The 18954-nt window shown below is 54.2% G+C and overlaps 1 protein-coding gene across 1 annotated transcript; it reads right to left on the bottom strand.

The window, feature by feature from the left end:
• Positions 1–1508: 1508 nt before the first annotated feature.
• On the bottom strand, positions 1509–12264 carry MYL10 (myosin light chain 10). Its single transcript, XM_053556957.1, has 7 exons — positions 12247–12264; positions 9585–9677; positions 9193–9268; positions 8363–8467; positions 4173–4251; positions 1807–1855; positions 1509–1734 (listed from the first exon to the last, which is right to left on the bottom strand). The coding sequence occupies exons 1-7, from the start codon at positions 12247–12249 to the stop codon at positions 1636–1638; spliced, it is 504 nt and encodes a 167-aa protein (XP_053412932.1). The 5' UTR covers positions 12250–12264; the 3' UTR covers positions 1509–1635.
• Positions 12265–18954: the final 6690 nt, after the last annotated feature.

The following is an 18954-nucleotide window of genomic DNA, read 5'->3' on the forward strand; positions in this document are numbered from 1 at the left end:
GCATAAGCAAAATAAATGAAAGGGACTATGACTGAGTGATCAATTCTGCTCTTGATGGGCAATTGTGTTGTTTCCAATTTGGGATTAATATAAATCTGTAATTCTTGCATATGTCTTTTTTTTTTTTTTTGAGACAAAAATCTCACTCTGCTGCCTAAACTAGAGTACAGTGGCATCATCATAGTTCACTGCTACCTCCAACTCCTTAGTTTAAGCCATCCTCCTGCCTAAGCCTCCCAAGTAACTGGGACTATAGGCATGCACCACTACACCTGGCTAATTTTTCTATTTTCTATAGAGATGAGATCTCACTCTTGCTTTGAACTATCTCAAACATGTTTTTTGATGGATATATAGTAGACATTTCTGGTGGTATATCCCTGGGAGTGGAATAGCTGGGTCAGTAGATCCTCCATAGTCGACCACCTCCCTACATTAACCACCTCCTTAAGTTGACCTAATTGTCATAGACCAGACATGCACCACATGTACATATCAGTACAGTAGACCTAGTTCCTTATGTTGACCACCTCCATATGTGAACCAATTTGTTACAGTCCCTTGGGTGGTCCCCTTACAGAGCTTCTACTGTGTTTAACTTTAATAGATGCTCCCAAACAGTTTTCAAAAGGAGTTGACCCACTTCACACTATGGTGCAAGAGTTCTGATTGTTCATCAGTACTTGGTAATGGCAGCCTTTTTTATTTTAGCCATTCTAGTGGGTAGTGTGAACCTCACTGTTATCTTCATTTGCATTTTCCTTAAGAGGAATGAGGTTGAGCATCTCTTCAGATCTTTATTGGCTCTTTAGATATTATTTTTAGTCATCTACCTTTTTTATTTTTTGGTTGTTATATTTCTATTATTGACAGGTAGGATTTTTAAAATATACAGACTCTGGATATGATCTTTGTCATGATCTATGTGTTGCCTATATCTCCTCTCATCCTGTGCCTTGTCTTTTCATGTTCTTAACTGTATCTTTTGGTGAACAGAAGTTTTTCATTTTGATGAAGTCCAATTTATCCACTTTTTATTTGATGGTAGGAGCTACGTGCGTCCTGTTTAAGAAATCTTTGCTTACCCTTTAAACATCCTTTGCATCTTTGCCTCTGGCCAGCTTGGTACTGCCAGGTTTCTTGGGTTCTGCCTTGTGCTGCTCCCGCAGATGTCCTCTTCCCACTGTTTGCCCTCCTTGACCCTCTTACACACTGTAGTCAGCATGACTGTCCTGCAGGGGACAAGTCTGGCTCCTCTTGGAGTTCCTGGGACTGGCACAGAGTCTGGCACGCACTAGGTGCTCAACAAAAGCCACATGAATAAAGGCAACTGTGGCCCAGCTGGGGAGCATTAAAACTGTCAATTAGTTCTAAACACCACCATGAACATTCAAGCAAAGCCAGAGAAGCAAAAAGTTTTGGAAAAAAATAAAAGGATAGGAATGTTTAGCTTTCTCCCCAACTGGAGAATTAATCACACAAACTCAGACCTTGTTAGTGTTATTTATTCTTGCTTCGTCCTCCAATCATAGACAAGGAGGGCCTTTTCTCTGCACTCTTTGGCTGCAGAAGCTCCCCTCCACCCTGGCCCACCAGCATTGGCTGCCTCCAAATGTGGGGGAGACTCCTGGTCCCTTAGTCCTTCTCTTCGCCATGTGTGATGACATAGCACAGGTTCCTGTAGTCCAGGTTGCCACACACATCTGGGGGGAAAGCCGCAAACATCTGCTTGATCTAGGGAGGGAGCAGAGAGTCAGCCTGGCTGGCAGAGATGGGGGAACAGAGCAAAGAAAAGCTGGTATTTACCTCCTCCTCACTGAACCGGTCTGCCTGGGTCATGAGCTTCTCTTTGATGCTGCTCGAGGGAGAGAAACAGTCACTGTTCAGGGGAAGGGCTTCCCTGCTCGGACCTGCAGACCACAGGGGTGATGAGGGCACTGTGGAGGCAGGGGAGCGTCCTGGCATGGGAGGACACCAACCTGGGGCTGACCCTATCAGCCTGATGGCCACGTGGTCTCAGGAAGCTCTCTGAGCCGTGGCTTGCCAGTCTATAAGGTCAGCTCTTCTCTCATCCCTGGGTGGGGACCAAGTGAGATTTCCCACCATGCCCTGATCAACCTCAAGGTCACTGAGGGGAGACAGCCTCCCTGGGAGGGCCTCCTGTGTCTTGTTCTGGACACATGGCTTTTTCAGCTTATGTTTTTTGCTGACATCTGAAAAGTGTTTTACAGATTACAAGATGCTTGTGCTTGGCCAAGGGCACAAAAAGGCCTGCCCAGGTCTGTGTCTCCTTGGCTGATGCTCCCTCAAGCTCAGAGGACCCTGCAACACATCAGAGGGCTCAGTGGGCATGGCTGAGTTGGGCCCTGTGCACCCAGAGTGTTGTCTGGCCCAGCAGCCGCAGGCCCCACTAAGGACCAACGCGCATTTTCCATTATTTATGTTACCGCAGGACAGTCACAGTTTCCAGGTCTCCAAGCTGGGGACTTTTCACAGACTCTGTTTCAACCAGAGCCTCCACTGTGGTCTGTCTGGCCTGTGGCCACGTCTTCTAGGTCCCATGTCCTGGGGCGATGCCTTCAGTTCCCAAATTAAGTCCCCCAAAGGTTCTTCCCAGCCGTGTCCTCACACCAGCGAGCATGAAAATGGATGACAGTGGAGGAATTGGCTGAGGTTGCTCCAAAGAGTGCCCAGGTGCCTCCCCAGGTTCCCAAGATAGAGGTGGGAGCCACAGACCCCAAGGGACAGGTGGAGAAGGGAAGGGCTGCAGTGTGAAGAAATACTCAGCAGCCTCTCCCCACCCCAGCAACGTGTGTAACTTGCAACCTTGGAGTCCCGCCCCCTCCCCTGCCCTGCTGGCCCCCTCTCATCCCACCTCCACATGTGAGGATTCTAACAGGCAGCAACTGATCCCCAAAACTGGAAGCCCAAAGCATCATAGCAACTGGTCAGGAAGCCTGTGCCTGGGAAAGAAATCTCACCACTCAAGGCCACCCACAGGGGCAGCAAGGGTCTAAAGCAGTGGTTCTCAACCTTCCTAATGCTGTGACCCTTTAATACAGTTCCTCATGTTGTGGTGACCCCCAACTGTAAAATTATTTTTGTTACTACTTCACAACTGTAATTTTGCTACTGTTATGAATCGTAATGTAAATATCTGATATGCAGGATGTATTTTCATTGGTCGCGACCCACAGGTTGAGAACTGCTGGACTCTAAAGGGACCAGCTGGGCACAGCTTGGAGGCGAGCGCAGAGTGCAGGGCCCAGGGAATACGGACACCCCACTGCCCACCCTGCCACCCTGCCCATTTTCCTGGGCCCTCTGCCTATACTGGGTGGGAGGACACCCACAGCAGCACCCCCACCGCCACCACCAGACAGCTGCCCATGGCCATCTCCCCTCATGCATCCCAGGCTAAGTTGGTCACCTTTCCCAACCCTTGTCACCCCCTTGTACATGGTGATGGTCCCACCTCCATCTGGGCGTCCACTTGGGTTCTGGCTGATAGCTGACTCCGTACTGTCCCCAAACCCTGTATCCTGCTGGCGATGGCCTTTATCTTCCTCTCTCCCTCCGTGCACTCATGGCCCTCCTGGGAGCCACAGCCCTCCTCCTCCAGGCTGGCCCCTATGTTGTTCCTGCTATATCTTTCTTGGGCTCTCCCACACACCCAGGGAAGACCTGGGGTTCAGTAACTAGTGTGAGCCATCCCACTCAGGCCCTGCTTGCTTCTCTATGCTCAGCCCCCTTACATCCCCAACTTACCCTCCAGCTACTGCTAACTCCTCATCAAGCCCTGACCCTCCACTCACTCTGTTCTGTCCTCTACAATGTTGTTCCCGTCTCCACCTAAGCAACCTGCAGCCATCCTTCAAGGCCCGCCTTCCTCCCCACCCTTGTACTCCTGGGCGGGCTCTCCCTGAGCGACACACGCCCCCATCCACTTCCGCATACACAGAGCTGGAGACACTTAGGCTGGAGAGGGGAAAGGATGTCAAGCCATGGGCTGGAAGGTGGCCTCCTAGGTCCTGGCCAGATGCTGCCCAAGTTTAGCTGAGTTCTAGGCTGGAGGAGGATCCTCGGTGGCCACCCACCCTGACCTCAGCCCAGTTGGCTCATTGCTTGAGCCTTTGGGCAGAGAGAACCCAAGGAGGGCAGGGAGTACTTACAAGTCAGCCTTGATGAAGCCCTTCCCTTCGGTGTCAAACACCTTGAAGGCATGGAGAATGGTCTCCTCTGGGTCTGTGCCTGGAAGCAGCACACACAAGACAGGGAAAGGGATGGGTACAGAGGCCCCACAGAGACAGGCACTGGGCTGGACAGGAGCTGGGGGCAGGTCCCATCCCCCATAGAGGGGGACAGCAATGTAGGACTTCCTCCCCAACTTCTATTCAACAGTAAAGGCAGAGCCCATCTGAAGGAAGAGCAAGGGGCTTTCAACAAAATGAGGGTGCTGCATACGTAACACAGGGAACAATCTGCGCAACTGTACGTGGGAACTCGGAGCATTTACTCTGTGCTTAGCCCTCCTGAAAACTGTCCCTATTTTACAGACGAAGAAACTGAGATTCAGAGAGGTTAAATGAGTTTTCCAGTGCCTCACAGCTGACGTTGTCACATGAACAGTGAGATCTGGGGGATGGCAACTCTGGGGTGTCCTCATTACCCAAGCTGTGCACAAGAGACTGTGGGTGGGAGGAAAAGAGCTCTGCACTTGGGGGCAAGGACTGGGACTCGGGTAGTGGCATTGGATGTGCCTGTAAGATTGTCCTGCCCAGAAGCAGGGAAGGTGGGCCAATAGGCTGGGGGTCGGGGTTTGCAGGGTAGCCACAGCCCTTCTGCTTTTATCACTTACATTGCTTTGGGGAAAGATGTCATTAGAAGAAATAATTCTGACACCCACAGTTCACTGAGTACACACCCCCTCATTGAACCTGAGACCCAGACAGAGGAAGGGTCTTCCCCAAGGCATCAAGGCAGTGTAAATGACAGCAGATGACCTGGAGACCCTCTTTCTCTGTCACCCTGCCTCTCTGGCACACTGTGGATGGGGGAATGCCTCCTTCCTTTCTTTAAGGCCCAACTATGTCATTGTTGAAATGGGGGTAGGTGGTGGTTGCTGATAACATGATCAGCTAAGATAACTTACCACTAATGGGAAGATTTTGACAAATGATGGATCAGGGCCATAAACATATCTACTCTGTGCCAAGCTTTACCATTTCATCCCATGGAGGCCCCAGAATACCCATGCAGGAGGTATTGCTGTCCCAGCGTCTGTCACAGAGGGAACTGAACTTGCACATATTCCAGTACTTGCCCACAGCCCCACTAATAAGAGAAGGGAAGATTTAAACCCACCTCTGTGCCAAGTCCCCTGCTTTTTCTCCCTCCTTGTCTTCCTGCCAATCATGTTGGGGTGGGGCCATGTCACTCCAAGGTCAGACTGGGTCAGGGCCATCTGTGTCTCCCCTATCAGACTATCTCTGCCTCCTTCATTACACTTGGTCACCGCCATCTTTGTCTCCCGTACATGACTGGGAACTCACCCAGGACGGGACCATGTCTGAGTCACTCAGCATCTCTGAGACTGGCCCAGAGTGATGAAGTCTGGTATAAGCTAGCCCCACTGGCCTGGTCTGGGAGTTCCTGGAAGGGGATGTGTGTCTAACCCAGGGGGCAGGCCTAGGGCCCAGCTGGGGCAGGGCTGGGAGTTGGCTCCAGGCCAAGGAGGGTTAAATGGCCAAAGGATCACGATGGAGGCTGCTGTGGGGTCTCTGCCTCCAAGGCCACAGACCCCCAGCTTTTGTGAATTAGTTGAGAATTTCCTGCATCTTTGAAGAGACTTGCTGCTGGGCAGGCTTGTGGCTGGCTCCAGCCCATCCTCCTGAGGACCAGGCACAAAGACTGACCTCAAGGCCAGTTGCTGGACTCCGGTCTCAGTCCTGCCACGCCTTGTCATGGTGGCTGGGAGGCTGGGCCAGCAGTCCTCCCTCCCTCCTCCCCAGAAATGGCCTATGCTCTCAGGACTATGAGCCTCATAAAATGGGCTGCAGAGTGGTAGCTTCTTCCCATCACTGTTGGGCCTCTCATGACAAAAATCTCCTCTTCTTAATTAGAAGGATAAGGCGGTGCCTGCCCTAGCCCCCTGCCTTCTCCTGGCTCCCATCCCCTTCCACTGGCCTCTCACGCAGGCTGGCCACATTCACATGACAGGCTCAGCTGGAACCCCAGCCCTGGTGCCCCTGCAAAAATGAGAAAAAGCTGCAGCTCTGCAGCCCCCACCAGACCTAGGTCATAGCTCCAGCCCAGCCTTGGACTCACACCAGCTTTAGGCCTCAATGTCTCCATTTGTAAAACAGATTGAAGGCCCATCATGAGCTAAAGAGCCCCGTCCTCGCAAGAGGGACTTTGCCTAACAATTGCAATCAATGTAACCTGGCTTATTGTACCCTCAATGAATCCCCAACAATAAAAAAAAAAAAGAGCTCTGTCCTCTTCTCCAGAGCACTCCTAAAGGGTCTCACTAAACTTCTGCTCATACTGCAGGCCCCTTGCCCACATCCAACATACACACCATGCTAGGGGCAGGAGGTGCCCACTGCCTCACCTCCTGGGCTGGGCCTCTGGCTCCACCCCTACAGACACAAAGGCCATTTCCACAGGCCTCCTGCTGGCCTTCAACAAGTTTTCCTTAGTTATGTTCCTCTGGGTAAAAGCTCAGGCCTGTTTGTCGGCTTCCTTTGAAGTGGTTGGCTGACGTCACACATGTCTTTCTCACAGTGCACACTTTGCACCAGCATCTGAGCTTTTAGACTTCCCCAGGAGACAGCCACAGTCCTGGAAATCACCCCTACCAGCTGCCCAGAGTTGGGCCCAAGGGTACTCCTGACTCAGCTGGACAGCCTCAAGTTCACAGCCTACCCCAGAGAGTGCCTGCCCTCCCCACCTTCAGTTTTTTTCATCTCTAACCCCCCAGGTCAATGATCAGCTTCCTACTCACTCTAGTATGAGTACTCTGACCCATGAGAGCATTGATTTTTCACCCTATAAAATCTGTGGAGTTAGGTAAGATCACCCCTAAAGTGGGTTGAATGGTGGCCCCAAACCATTTGTCCACCAGAACCTGTGAATATCACCTTATTTGGAAAAAGGGATCTTTCCCAGGTACAAGTTAAGGAACATGAGATGATGAGATCCTTCTGGATTATCCAGGGTCCCTAAAACCAATGGCAAGTGCCCTTACAAGATGGAGGCAGAGGGAGATGAGACAGAAGAGGAAGGGGCCCAGTGACCATGAGGAAGGATGGGAGGCATGCCGCCTACCTCGAAGCTGGAAGAGGCAAAGAACTGGTTCTGTCCCATCCCCAACCCCTGGCCTGAGCCTCTACCAGATTTCAGACTTCCAGACTCCAGAATTACAAGAGAATGTATTTCTGTAGTTTTCAGCCTCCAACTTTGTGGTTATTTGTTATAGCAACCTCAAGAAAGCAATACAACCCCCATTTTACAGATCAAAACTCTGAGGCCAGAAAGCAGACAAACCTTTCCCAGGTCACCCTGGGGGTCTGCGGGGAGGGTCTTGACCCTATACCTGGCCAAGGCAGGGAGACAGAGGGAGGACATTGGGCAGGGTAACCTGGGATGGGGGTGACCACAACACTCACCTCCCAGGTCGGCCACTGCTCAGGCTGGCCCCTTCTCCTCAAGATCCAGGGACATCACTATGGGGGAGCTCCCCAGGCCAGGAGAGAAATTGGGCAGCAGGGGGCAGCAGGGCAGTGGGAATAGGGGAGATGCCCCAGGCCTGATGTCATGTCAGGAGGTGCAGTGGTTAGAGCTGGGGTTTGAGGTTGAGACTTCACCCTGACCACTTTCTGCTGGGGCACCTAGGGCAGATGTCATGACCTATCTGAGCCTGAGATTCCTCATTTCTGAATGAGGTTCCCTGATCCTTCCTCTGAAGGCTGCAGTGACTACAGAGTAAGACAAGGTGAGGAACCTGCTCTGCACCAGGATGGGCCATGAAAGCTTTCAGAACCCCCCTCCCAGCTGCGCCCCCGATGGATGTGCCCCTATTAGCAGAGCAGACAAAATAAGCCTCCTGGCAGGGAGGTGGGGGGGGGCAGGAACGGAGAGGTAGGAGCACCATCCTCATGGTAGGCAGAGTTTGTGTGGTCACCCTGTTCTGTCATGCAGAGATAGAAACTGAGGCAGGGCCCTAGAAGGTGTGTCTGCTCAGGGGCCATGTCTGGAGGTCACACTATGCTCCCACCTGTGCTGTGTGTGATGTCTGCACCCAGAGCCCCATCTGGCCACACCATCCCGCATCCCTCCCCAGGCCCCCTGCCCAGCTCACCCTTCAGCTTCTCCCCAAACATGGTCAGAAAGACGGTGAAGTTGATGGGCCCGGGGGCCTCCTTCACCATGGCCTCCAGCTCCTCGTTCTTGACATTGATGCGGCCTGGGGAGGGAGGAGTGCCCAAGAGCATAATGGGGGCTAGAAAGACCCTGCCTGCAGGTGGTCAGGGGAATAGAGCTCAGGACCATGGAGGGTCCTATGGTCTCCCTACTCCACTGACCACCCATACCCACTCAGCCCTAAAGTCCTCGGAGACCCTGTATGGAGATATCCAGCCTACAGAAGCATCCTCCTGCCCCCAGCCTCCCTGGAAAAGAGAGCAAGTTGGTCCATGTCCCCACATTACAGGGAAGGAAACAGAAGCTCCAAGAAGCTGAAGCTAAAGAGAACAGGGGCTGCGAGTCAGCGGGCTGCCTGGAGGTGGGGATGTTGGGATTTCTCATGGTTCCAATGGATACTCAGATTCCCAGGAGCTCTGGACTCACTGCAGAGATGACTTGGTTAAATCCATTCTCCTACCTCATAGCCCCATCCCTGGCCACCTTCAGGCCTTTCACCTGGCCCCTAGCAGGAGAACAGCCTTCCTGGGGGTGGGAACTTCTCTGCCCCCAGCTTTTCCCCTGCTGGCCCAGCCCCGCCCCACCCCCACCTCCCGTGCCTAAGCCATCCTGTCCTTCCCTGTTGGCGTCCTCCTCTAGCTCCCAGGAACTGCCCCTGGCTTCCCCAGCAGCAGCCACTCTGCCCTGTGCCCCACTGCCCACTCTCTCCTGATGGCTAGGCCCAGCTCCTCCTCAAGCCACACACCTCCCCGGCTGTTGGTCACCCACCTAGTGCAGCAAAGGTGTCCCTCAGGTCCTCCTTGTCAATGAAGCCATCTCGGTTCTGGTCCATGATGGTGAAGGCCTGGCAGAGACACGGTCACTGAGCAGCCGCCCACCCAAGCCCCACCACATCCCCCTGCTCCCATGCCCTCCCTCAAAGCCTGTCCTCCTGCCAACTGCTTCCCGGAGAGAGATGGAAACTGAGGCTCTGAGAGAGAAAGGCCTTGCCCAGCATCATACAGTAAGCAAAGCTCAGAAAGAGAGAGAGGCCACACATCCAGGCTCTGAGGCATGCCAGGGTGGCCTCAAGAAGTAATGGCAACATCTTCGGCCCCAGGGAATGAGGGCTGACCCTGTACCCAGCTCCCTAAGTGACTGACATGGGGCAGCTGACCAACCTCTTTAAACTCCTGGATCTGGGACTGATCAAACATGGAGAAGACGTTGGAGCTGGCTCCCCCTTCCACTCTTTTCCGGGCTCTTCTCGGTGCCTGCAAGGTACCAGGTGAGGTTTTGCACCAGCCTCTTCCTCGAGGGCCAGCCCCCCACATCTCCCACAGTGTCGCAGTCCTGAATGATGAAACCAACTGGCCCTCCCGGAGCCCACAGCAGACAGACCAGGCCCGCAATGGCGCCTGGCAGATGATCAGGGCACCTTCCCAGCCCACAGCAAGAAGCCTGTGGAGTGGACACCCCACAGGGCGGACAGCTGCTTCCTGGCCCTGCCCCCGGGCTCCGGAAGGTGGTCGGTGCCTGCTCTGTGAGCAGAAGGGACACCTTTTCTATCTTCGGCCTCTGCCAGCCTCACTGCAGCTGGAATCTGACCTTGTTTCATGTTCTCGAGAGAAGGTCTGGCCCTAGCCCCCTCCCAGAGCTTCTCCTCCCTCCCACTAAGGCCTCACCCTCCCCTGCCTTCTCCACTGACTTTGCCCTGCCATTCCCACTATCCAGAAGGCCTCCCTGCTTTCCATCTGGAAGAATCCTACCCAGAGTTCCTTGTCACCTCCTCTAAGATGCCTTCCCTGATCCCAGGCCATTCTCCTCTCCCCACAGGTCTCCTCCTCAGACTGTTACCCCTGCAGTACATACCACACTGTCCTGCCAACCTCTGTATCTGTCTTTCCATATAAGTGGACCCCTCAAGGGCGAGGCCCCATCTGTCCCATGTCTAGCTTCTCTTGTCCCCACCCTGGGCCTGGCTCAGAGCAGGCATCAGTTGGTGTTTGGAAATAGCTGCCCAGAGCCCAGGCAAACAGCAGCAGGCAAAGCAGGGGACCACCCATGTGGAGGAGACCGAGGGTTCCTGGTTGACCTTCATGACTCTGGGATGTAATGGTGTCTGAGAGAGTCCCCCAGAAGGCATTAGCTAAAAGCTCAGGGGTCCCTAAGACTCCACAAGGTACTTCGCCCTCTACAGCCACCTTTAGGGCCCCCAAGTGGGGTGAGCCCCAGAATTGGCTCTTGATGGGGGAGAAGAACCTGCTGGACTTCACAAAGGAAGTGGAGGGAGCCACCCCAGCTCCTGTCTGCACCGCCACCTGCGCCACCCTCCACCCAGCCCTTGTCTACTCACCCCCAGAGCACAGGCTCCCTGACTACCCTGGCCCCCACTCGACCTCAGAGCCTGTGTGGTCCCCCTGCCCACAGCGCACTCTCAGCCCCACCCCACATTTGGCCCCACTCCCTCAGCTCCTGGACCCACATCAGGAGCGGCAGCGCCCGGCTGACTTATAATTAGCTTTTACTGGGTGCTTTGTCTCCACTAATCCTTTGAAAGGGGGCTGGCAGGGCGGCTGGGATGTTATGATGCTGTAAAACCTCTGTAATATTTATAAATCCCTTCAGACATCATAAAGAAAAGAACTTCCCTGCAGAGTTCATCTCACATAATTACATATACATTTCCCTCTGATTAATAAAAAATGATCACTTCCGTCTGTGGGAGACTGCCCTTTCTCTCTCAGACCTGTTTCCCTATCCCTGTTCCCCAAGACGTTCATGACCACCTGATTCCATGTGGCCCTACTGTGCTCCAGTGCTTTGCTGGGGAGAAAGGGATGATTTCTTTGACTACACAGCGGGTTCTGAGGACCAGTGTGGAAGGGGCCTTTGTAGCCCAGCTATCTTAGAAATTCCCTTGAGAAAAGGCCCTAAAATTTCCTTGAAAAAAATGTCTCAGGGAAGAAGAGGGTCAGGTGGACCTGGCTTGGCTGCTCACAGGCCCTGTGATGTTAAAATCTTCACTCGTCTTCTCTGAGCCTCGGTGTCCTCATTTATCAAACCAACAGAATGCCTACTTCCCCCTGCCAGCCAGGCCCTGTGCCTAGTCCTGGAGCTCAGGGCTGAATCGGGCCCCATCCTGTCCCCCAAGAGTTCACAGTCCCACTGGACACAGGCATTCATGAGGGTGACAGGGTGGGGCAGCCCCTGAGAATATGAGAAGCCCCTAGGCCCTCAGGCAGCCCAGAGGTGGCAAGCTGAGCTGTGACAGTGGGTCAGAGTTCCCAGGCCAGCTGGGGAGACATGGCATGGAGGAACTGCAAAACTGAGAAGCCAGCAGGGCAGAGCACTCCTGGCTCCACCAGAACTGCACTGTCCCCTGGCACCAGGTCCTCTGACCAGGAGCAGAGCCCTCCAGTCTGGCCCAACACCTGTCCCTTCACTCTCCTCTTTCTCATCCCCCCTCTTCACCTCAGCAGCCCCTACTAAGTCAGAAAAGCAGAGACTTAAGTCAGGGTCCCCATGGGTGGACCAGCCACCCATCCAGGACAGCTCAGGGCAGGTGGGGCCAGGCATGGCACCTAGGGTGAAGAGTGGGTCAGACCAGGGACAACATGAGAGCAAGTTAAGATCAGGGTGAGCTGAGGCCTGAGGTGAAGGTCAGGATTACAAACTAAGTCAAGGTCAGGGGATGAAGTCAGAGTTGAGGGATGAGGTCAGGAGGGCAATCCCCAGGGCAGAGCAGGAGGGGATGGTAGCACTGCAGGTCTGTGCTCCCCAGGAGGACGTGCAGGTGCAGGGGAGGTGGCAGCAGTGGGCAACAGGGCAGCCCCAGCCTACCATGGTCTGGAGAGCTCCCTTGTGCTGCAGCAGGGCTGGGGGCAGCTCAGGGCTGGCCTTTAAATATGCTCATCCCAGGCCACATGTCAAGCATAGGCAACAGTGTGGAAGGTGACAAATGACAGGCTGGGGACCTCCCTGCCAGGCACCTGCCTTGGGCCACTGGGAGTGGGTGGGCCAAAACCCCAGATCCAGAGACTATCTAAGCCTGGAGGATCTCCGTGAGCCCTGAGTCAACTGTTTTCTCTAGAGCCAAGGGACCAGGAAGGGGCACCTGGCCAAGGACATGCAGTAAGTCAAGGTCTGAAGCCAGGCCAGCTGGGAAGACTTGGCCTTGGGCCACGGAGGGTCTGGGAGACCACCCAGAGGCAGGGCCACCCACACCAGCTGGGGACACTCAGGCTGCAATGAGGCCAGATCTCAAGAGCTATATGATTCTTATGGGAGGGACACCCACCTCTAGGAGGCTCAGTCCTCCCACATCAACAATGGGGAGGACGAGACACCCTCGGTCTACTTGTGGAGAGGACGTCTGCATCAGTCTGGCCAGGGTGCCTACTGCTCTGTAGTCATCAGGACCACCATTACCCACCCCAGTTGGGGCTCCCTCAGGACATTTGAACATGCCCAAAGTGTTGAGAAAGGAAAGAGGCAAAGGAAAGAAAAATGGAGGCAACTTAGAAGAAAGAGAACTGAAACACCAGACCTGTAGCCCACTCTGGCCTCACACACAGCCTTGCCAGGCCTGGCCCAGCCCCAGGACTCCCCAGTAGATGTGACAGACAGAGCCCACACCTGGCTTTGGCAGGCCCACATGTACCAGGCAGCCCCAGTCCATCTGGGGCCGCCACATCTGACTGGCCGCCAGGGCCGGCAATACTGGGGTCAGGTGGTAAGCCCACTGGCCCCCAGGAGCTGGAGAGCTTAACTGTCCCCCAGAGCTGGCCTTAGGCCTCTAGGCCCTGGCACAGCTGATCCTTTGTCATGTGGGAAGGGAATTTAATAATAATAATAATAATAGATAACATTTCTAAGACAGAAGTTCAGGTCATGTGCTAAAACACATTCAATCCTTACCCCATGTCCCAGATTAGGAAAGTGAGGCACATAGGTTAAGTGACTCACCCAAAACTGGTAAGAGAACTGGCTTTCATTCTAGCCCCTCTTGTTAGTGGCTCTAGAAGGAAGCTTCCAGATGGTTCTGCGCAATCAGATTCTCCTCTCCTGCTGCCCTCTCCCCACTGTCCCTGGCTATAGCTGACTCTGACCAGCCCAGCCCCTCTGACCATCTTGAGCACCTGTGATGTCCCCTCCACCCAGAGCTGGGGCCAAGCCCTGCCATATTGTCCCCTGACAGGAGAGCTGACCACACGTGCCACCATAGGTGCTCAGCAGGCCAGGGTGGAAGAGGACTCAGCTCTGGGGCAGAAGCCTGGGTTCCAGTCCAGGCTGTGCCTCGCCCTATTATGGGAGGTAGGCTGTGTGAGCATGACAGGTGCCTGCCTCCTTCTGGGCCTGGCTGCAGGACAGTAGCCAGGGTGTAGCCTATCCTGCCTGGTCTGTGATCCTGGCTCTAAGCTTACAGAGGGGGGAGACATGACGTCATCTGGAGTGATAACCCTGATCTGCTTCTGGAGAGCACACCCAGGACCGTGGAGGGGCTGCCAAGGCCCAGGACAGGCCTGAACAAGTGGGGAGCTACCTAGCCTGAGAGAGTCACAGTGAGACGCAGGTGAATCACACCAGGATTACAAATTAGTCCACACACAGTTTTCCTACCTTGGCCTCCTCCTTCCTAGCACAGGGTTCGTTAGAGATCTGGTGGAGAATGAAATCCTGGGGCAGTGACTGTGAGGGTGCAGCAGCCCTTAAAAGGGGGAGCTGGGAGTTCTGTCCTCACTGTGGGAGCCCTGGTTCAGAGAAACATGGAACCTCAGTTTTCCCCATCTAAGAAATTAGGCCAGAAACTGAGACCCCTTGAAACTGCCATTGGGCCAGCTGGTATCCTGGGAAACAAGTGGGCTTTGGAGCCACTAGTCCAGGTTTTGGAGGGCAGAGTCCCCCACCTCGCTGGAGTCCTCAGCAAAACTCACATCCTCTCCCAGCCACAGCTCCCTGTCAGCAGGATGGGGCTGTAGCAAGTCAGTGCCAGGGCAGGGTCACATTGTTTGATTCATCTGACCACAGGCCCACAGCTAGTTCTTGGGGTCAGACATACTCCTGAGAGGTCTTGTTCCCGACTGGGGACTCCTGGGAGCAAATAGCCTCCGGAGCTGGAATTCCAGGTCTGCCTGGGTTGAGTGCCAGGCCCTGCAGGGAGTGGTGCAGGAGACAGGTGTGGCTCTAGGAGTGAAAGGACGCAGACAGAGTGCCACTGCCCATTCAGAGGGGCACTGGGCCAACATCCTGGGCCTTGAGGAATGCAGAGAGAGTTGTCTGTCCCAGGAGAAGAGCAGGTAAAGGCAAGAACCGTCCCAGCACGCTGATCAGCATAAGGACCAGGGCAGGTAGAGAGGGGACCAGAGGGGTTGGGGCTTCTCAGAGAGTCAGACCAGCTCATCGGGAGGTAAATTCAAGAGCCTAAGCAGGACCCAGTCAAGAGCTCCCAAACCCAGCTCAGAGACCCCTCCGTTCTGGCTTAGAGTGACTTTGAGCCCATGGTGCAGACAAACCCTACCCCTTTCTCTTCCTCTCAGCTATCAACCTGCAGCTATTTTGACAGGCAGGACACTGTGACCACAGGCCCCTTGAGCAGGATGCCTCTCTGGTATTTCTGCCAGTGAGTGAGCACATTCCCCAGCCCACTGGGCCACAACTATAAGACAGGAGGGATTCTGGGATATTCTTCACTTTAAAGATTTCCTTGTCTTTTCTAAACGGCTCCAAATTAGAAGAAGTTTCCAGACAGGGTGGGACCTGGGAGGATAGGACAAGTGGGGTGGGAGGGCTTTGGGAAAAGACAGACCACCCCTAATTGTCCTAAAATCTCAGCCATCCCACCTGGTAATTAGAGAGCTGATGGATGCAGATGCAAGAGGCAATTTCCTGTGCGGTAAGAGGGAGAAAGAGACTAGGAAACTTTCTGCCTGGAAAGCTCAGTGTGGGCTGCTGAGGGCCCTGGTCAGCTTCAGCCTCTCAGGAGCCTCCTTGGTGTGGCCACAGGATCACAGGGGCTATACCCACCCCAATCTGGAGCCTTTTTCTGAGTATGTGACAGAGATGGGAAAAGAGATGTGGACGGTAGGCAGGGGAGGGGGCAAATGATGTCCCATGGCTTGGGGTATTTCTATGGATTCAGCCACTGTCTGTTCTTGGGCCACAGGGTCTGAGGAGAACCATGGTGTGGGGCCATGACCTTTGGGAACAGGTGAGGAGGAGTACAGGAGCCTATCCATGCCAGTCCTGCTTCCCAGACAGTCCAGAAAGGACAGACTACAGGTGTGCCCCATTCCCCCCACAAGCATGGGAGCCACGGGGCCAGCAGAACATTCTAGAAGCCTGAGAGACATGTCTCTTGGCAGAGCATTTTGTCACGGGTAGCCGTCCTCTGCCAAATGACCAAACAGGATTGGTAGCCACAGTTTATAAGCACCCACTGCATTCCCGGCGCAATACTCAAAATCCTCATAACAAACTTGGGAAGTGAAAACAACTGACGCCATGGGACAGGTGAAGAAGCTGAGACCTCGGAAAAATTCAGTGAAGTGTGTGAGGTCACAGCACTCAAACCCAGGGCCACAGGATTCCAAATTCATGTTCTCTTAGTCTTCCCACGGCACCCAGAGCCCCAGGGGGAGCCTGAGCCTGTGCTGCCCTCCCCTGCAGATCTCACTTACATCTCACTGCTTCGGTTATTATTTGCTGTTTTGTAAAATCATAATGGTATGCTACAGGTTCTATGAGTCAGAAATTCAGAAAAGGCACGGTGAGGATGTCCTGACATCTGGGGCCTCAGCTTGGAGGACACTAAGGCTAGGGGTGACTTGATGACCAGAGCTGGAACCACCTGAAGGCCAGGAAGACTCAAAGGCAAGGACTGCTGATGGGAGCACGGACATGGAGACTCTGTGTGACGTAGGCTTCTTACAGCATGGCAGCCTTATGTTGTCAGACTCCTCGTGTTGTGGCCCAGGCTTCTAGGACAAATGTCCCCCCAAATAAGGTGCAAGCTCCATGGCTTTTGGTGATCTAACCTCAAAAGTCCCATAGTAACACTTCTACTGAAGCAGTCACAAAAGCCTGCCCCATGGCAAAGAAAGATGATATAGACCCCACCCCACCCCCTCAACTCCCTCCATAGGAAGAGTGTCCAAGAATCTGCAATGTTTTACAGCCACTGCTCCCACCCTGCCTGGGCTCAAGGGAGGGTCAGGAAATGGCCTATGGTCACAGACCTGGTAGGCAGAAGAGCCAGAATTCAGATCCAGTCCTGAGGGATTCTATCCCACAGCCAAGCATGTAGGCCCAGGGAGGCCAGGTGGGGGTAGGGGGCCTTCATGGCAGCTGGTGGATCCCTGTCCATAGCCAGGGAAGACCTGAGTTTGCAAAGGGGCCTGAGGAGGGAAGAGAGGTCAGATCCTTCTGTGGAGAGCCACCTTCCTTCTATGCCAACCCCTTCTCGCTCAGCCCAGACCAGGGACATCTCCTGTCTCCACCACTGCATTGCCTATACCTTTCCTTGACCCCTGGAAACAAGCCCCCAGCAAGAGGAACTTTCTCTCTGTGTTCTCAGCTACAGAGTGAAGGACCTCCTGGCAGCTTCACCCAAACCCCAGCAGCCCAGCCCCTTGCTCCTTCTGCTGTGTCAGCTCCCTGCCTGCTGCAAGCAGAGCCAAGGGAGGAGGTGTGGGGAGGAGGTGTGGGGGGTCAAGGCCCTGCATTCCCCAGACCTCTGGGGCATTTCTGTGGGGCTCAAAGAAGAAGAAAGTGCTGGGGACAGAGGAGCTCCCAGGGCTCTCATGGAGGAGGAGGAGAGGGACTGACTGGGGCCCCAGCCCTTTGCTTCCTTTTCTTTCTCCTAGAGCCAGGCAGACCTCATCCACTGGATAGCTGAGGGAACAAGGCCTGGAGTAGTGAACTGCTTATTCAAGGTGCCACCCACAAGTTTCCAGCCAGGACCCCAACCACCCCACCCCCAAAAGTACACTTGGGAGCTAGACAGCCTGGAGATCCATCAGGATGGGCCCTCCAGGCTCAGGGCATCCCTGAAACAAGCAGGGTCTCACGTGGTGCCTGGACTCAGGCCCTCAGAGCAGCCTGGAGGCTGCCAAACAGGCCCAATTTGCTATGTTAATGGGGGCTTTGTGCTGCTTGGAAATGCCTCACCCCCTCCCCTGTGAGCTGGGCCAGCAGCATCAGGATAAACTATAATTATGTCATGCTGCATCCCAGCAGTTATAGCCTGGACAGGCTCTGGGTGGGGTCAGTCAGAAGAGGAGATGGAGAGGTGAGCCATCTGTTAACCCCCTACCCACCACACCCCAGATGTGAGCCTGCCTTCCCCGGCTATCACCTCAGTCTGACCCCAACACCCCTCCAGGGTGATCTCTGAGCCAGTCCCCCCACCCACACCCACAAGAGGGGGGACCCAGAGTGGGGGATGGTGGAGACTAGGTGCCCTGCTGAGCACATCCCTCCCCAGCACCCAGCCTGGAGGGCGGATCTGCAGAGGAACAGCTGCACAGCCACAGGCCACTCTCCAGTCGCTGGGGCTATGGGAATATGAGAGCCTGGATTTGCAATCTGATGGCTCCAGGTTCAAGTTCTGCTGGGCCTCTTGGCTGTGTGCTCTCACCTGCATCATTTCCCCAAAGGCTCAGTCTCTTCTCTGTCCCCTGTGCACATTTGTCGTGGGTATTAGCACACCGTGTCTGGAACACACTGGTGCTCAGAAACAGGGGCGACCAACCATGGCAGAGGACATGGCTGTCCCTGATAAGGTCCCCTCCACCCCAAGGTCAAGGCCACATGGTCCCAGCACACACGTGGGTGGAACTCCTAAGGAACACTAACCACATTTGCTTCCTTCTCACACCCCAGCCCCAGCACAGGCCCAGCATGCAGTGGTGCTGCTGTGGCAACAGCATTTGTGGCCTAGGTCTCTGAGCTGGTTTTGTTCACTTGGCCAGGTCCCACACTGGGCACGCTGAGGAGAGTAAAAGGAAGTCTCTGTTCAAAAATTAGAGCAGCTTCGGACTTGTCTCAGCAACACAAGGCAGGAAGACAATGGAATGATGCCTTCTAAAATCAGAGGAAGAATGATTTCCAAGCCAGAATTCTATACCCCAGCCAATCACTAAAGTGTGAGGGGAGAATGAAGGACATTTCAGCTGTGAAAGTTCTAAAATACTTAACTCCCATAGATCCTCCCTTAAAAAGCTACTAGAAGATGAGTTCTCTTCCTCTCTCTTTCCTCCTCCTCTCTCTCTTCCTCATTCTCTCCCTCTGTCCCCTTAGAGGAGGTGAAACTTCCAAGGGGAGGTGACATCAGTGTAGCAGTTGGCCAAGTCAGAAGGGTAGAAAGAGGATGTTACAGGCTAAGGCTACCTAACCATGAAGGCACAGGAGTGGTCACAACCTGTCACTTTCAAGGAATATTTGTGCAGAGCCCTAGCTGCTGACAGAAGGAACGGCAGGAGAGGAGGCTAAGGGGTCTGTAAAAGCCTCCTTTTCGGCCGGGCTAAGGATTTATCTGCCCCGTCCTTGCTT

Source organism: Nycticebus coucang, chromosome 12 (assembly GCF_027406575.1).
Source record: "Nycticebus coucang isolate mNycCou1 chromosome 12, mNycCou1.pri, whole genome shotgun sequence".
NCBI classification, from domain to species: domain Eukaryota; kingdom Metazoa; phylum Chordata; class Mammalia; order Primates; family Lorisidae; genus Nycticebus; species Nycticebus coucang.

Bases quoted from the DNA above. Each gene is read 5' to 3' on its own strand.
- MYL10 (XM_053556957.1), bottom strand. The intron at 9,269-9,584 runs GTTGGTCAGCTG...TGTCTCTGCCAG, and splicing joins AGATCCAGGAGTTTAAAGAG to GCCTTCACCATCATGGACCA. The intron at 1,856-4,172 runs GTAAGTACTCCC...TCCCTCGAGCAG, and splicing joins GGCTTCATCAAGGCTGACTT to CATCAAAGAGAAGCTCATGA.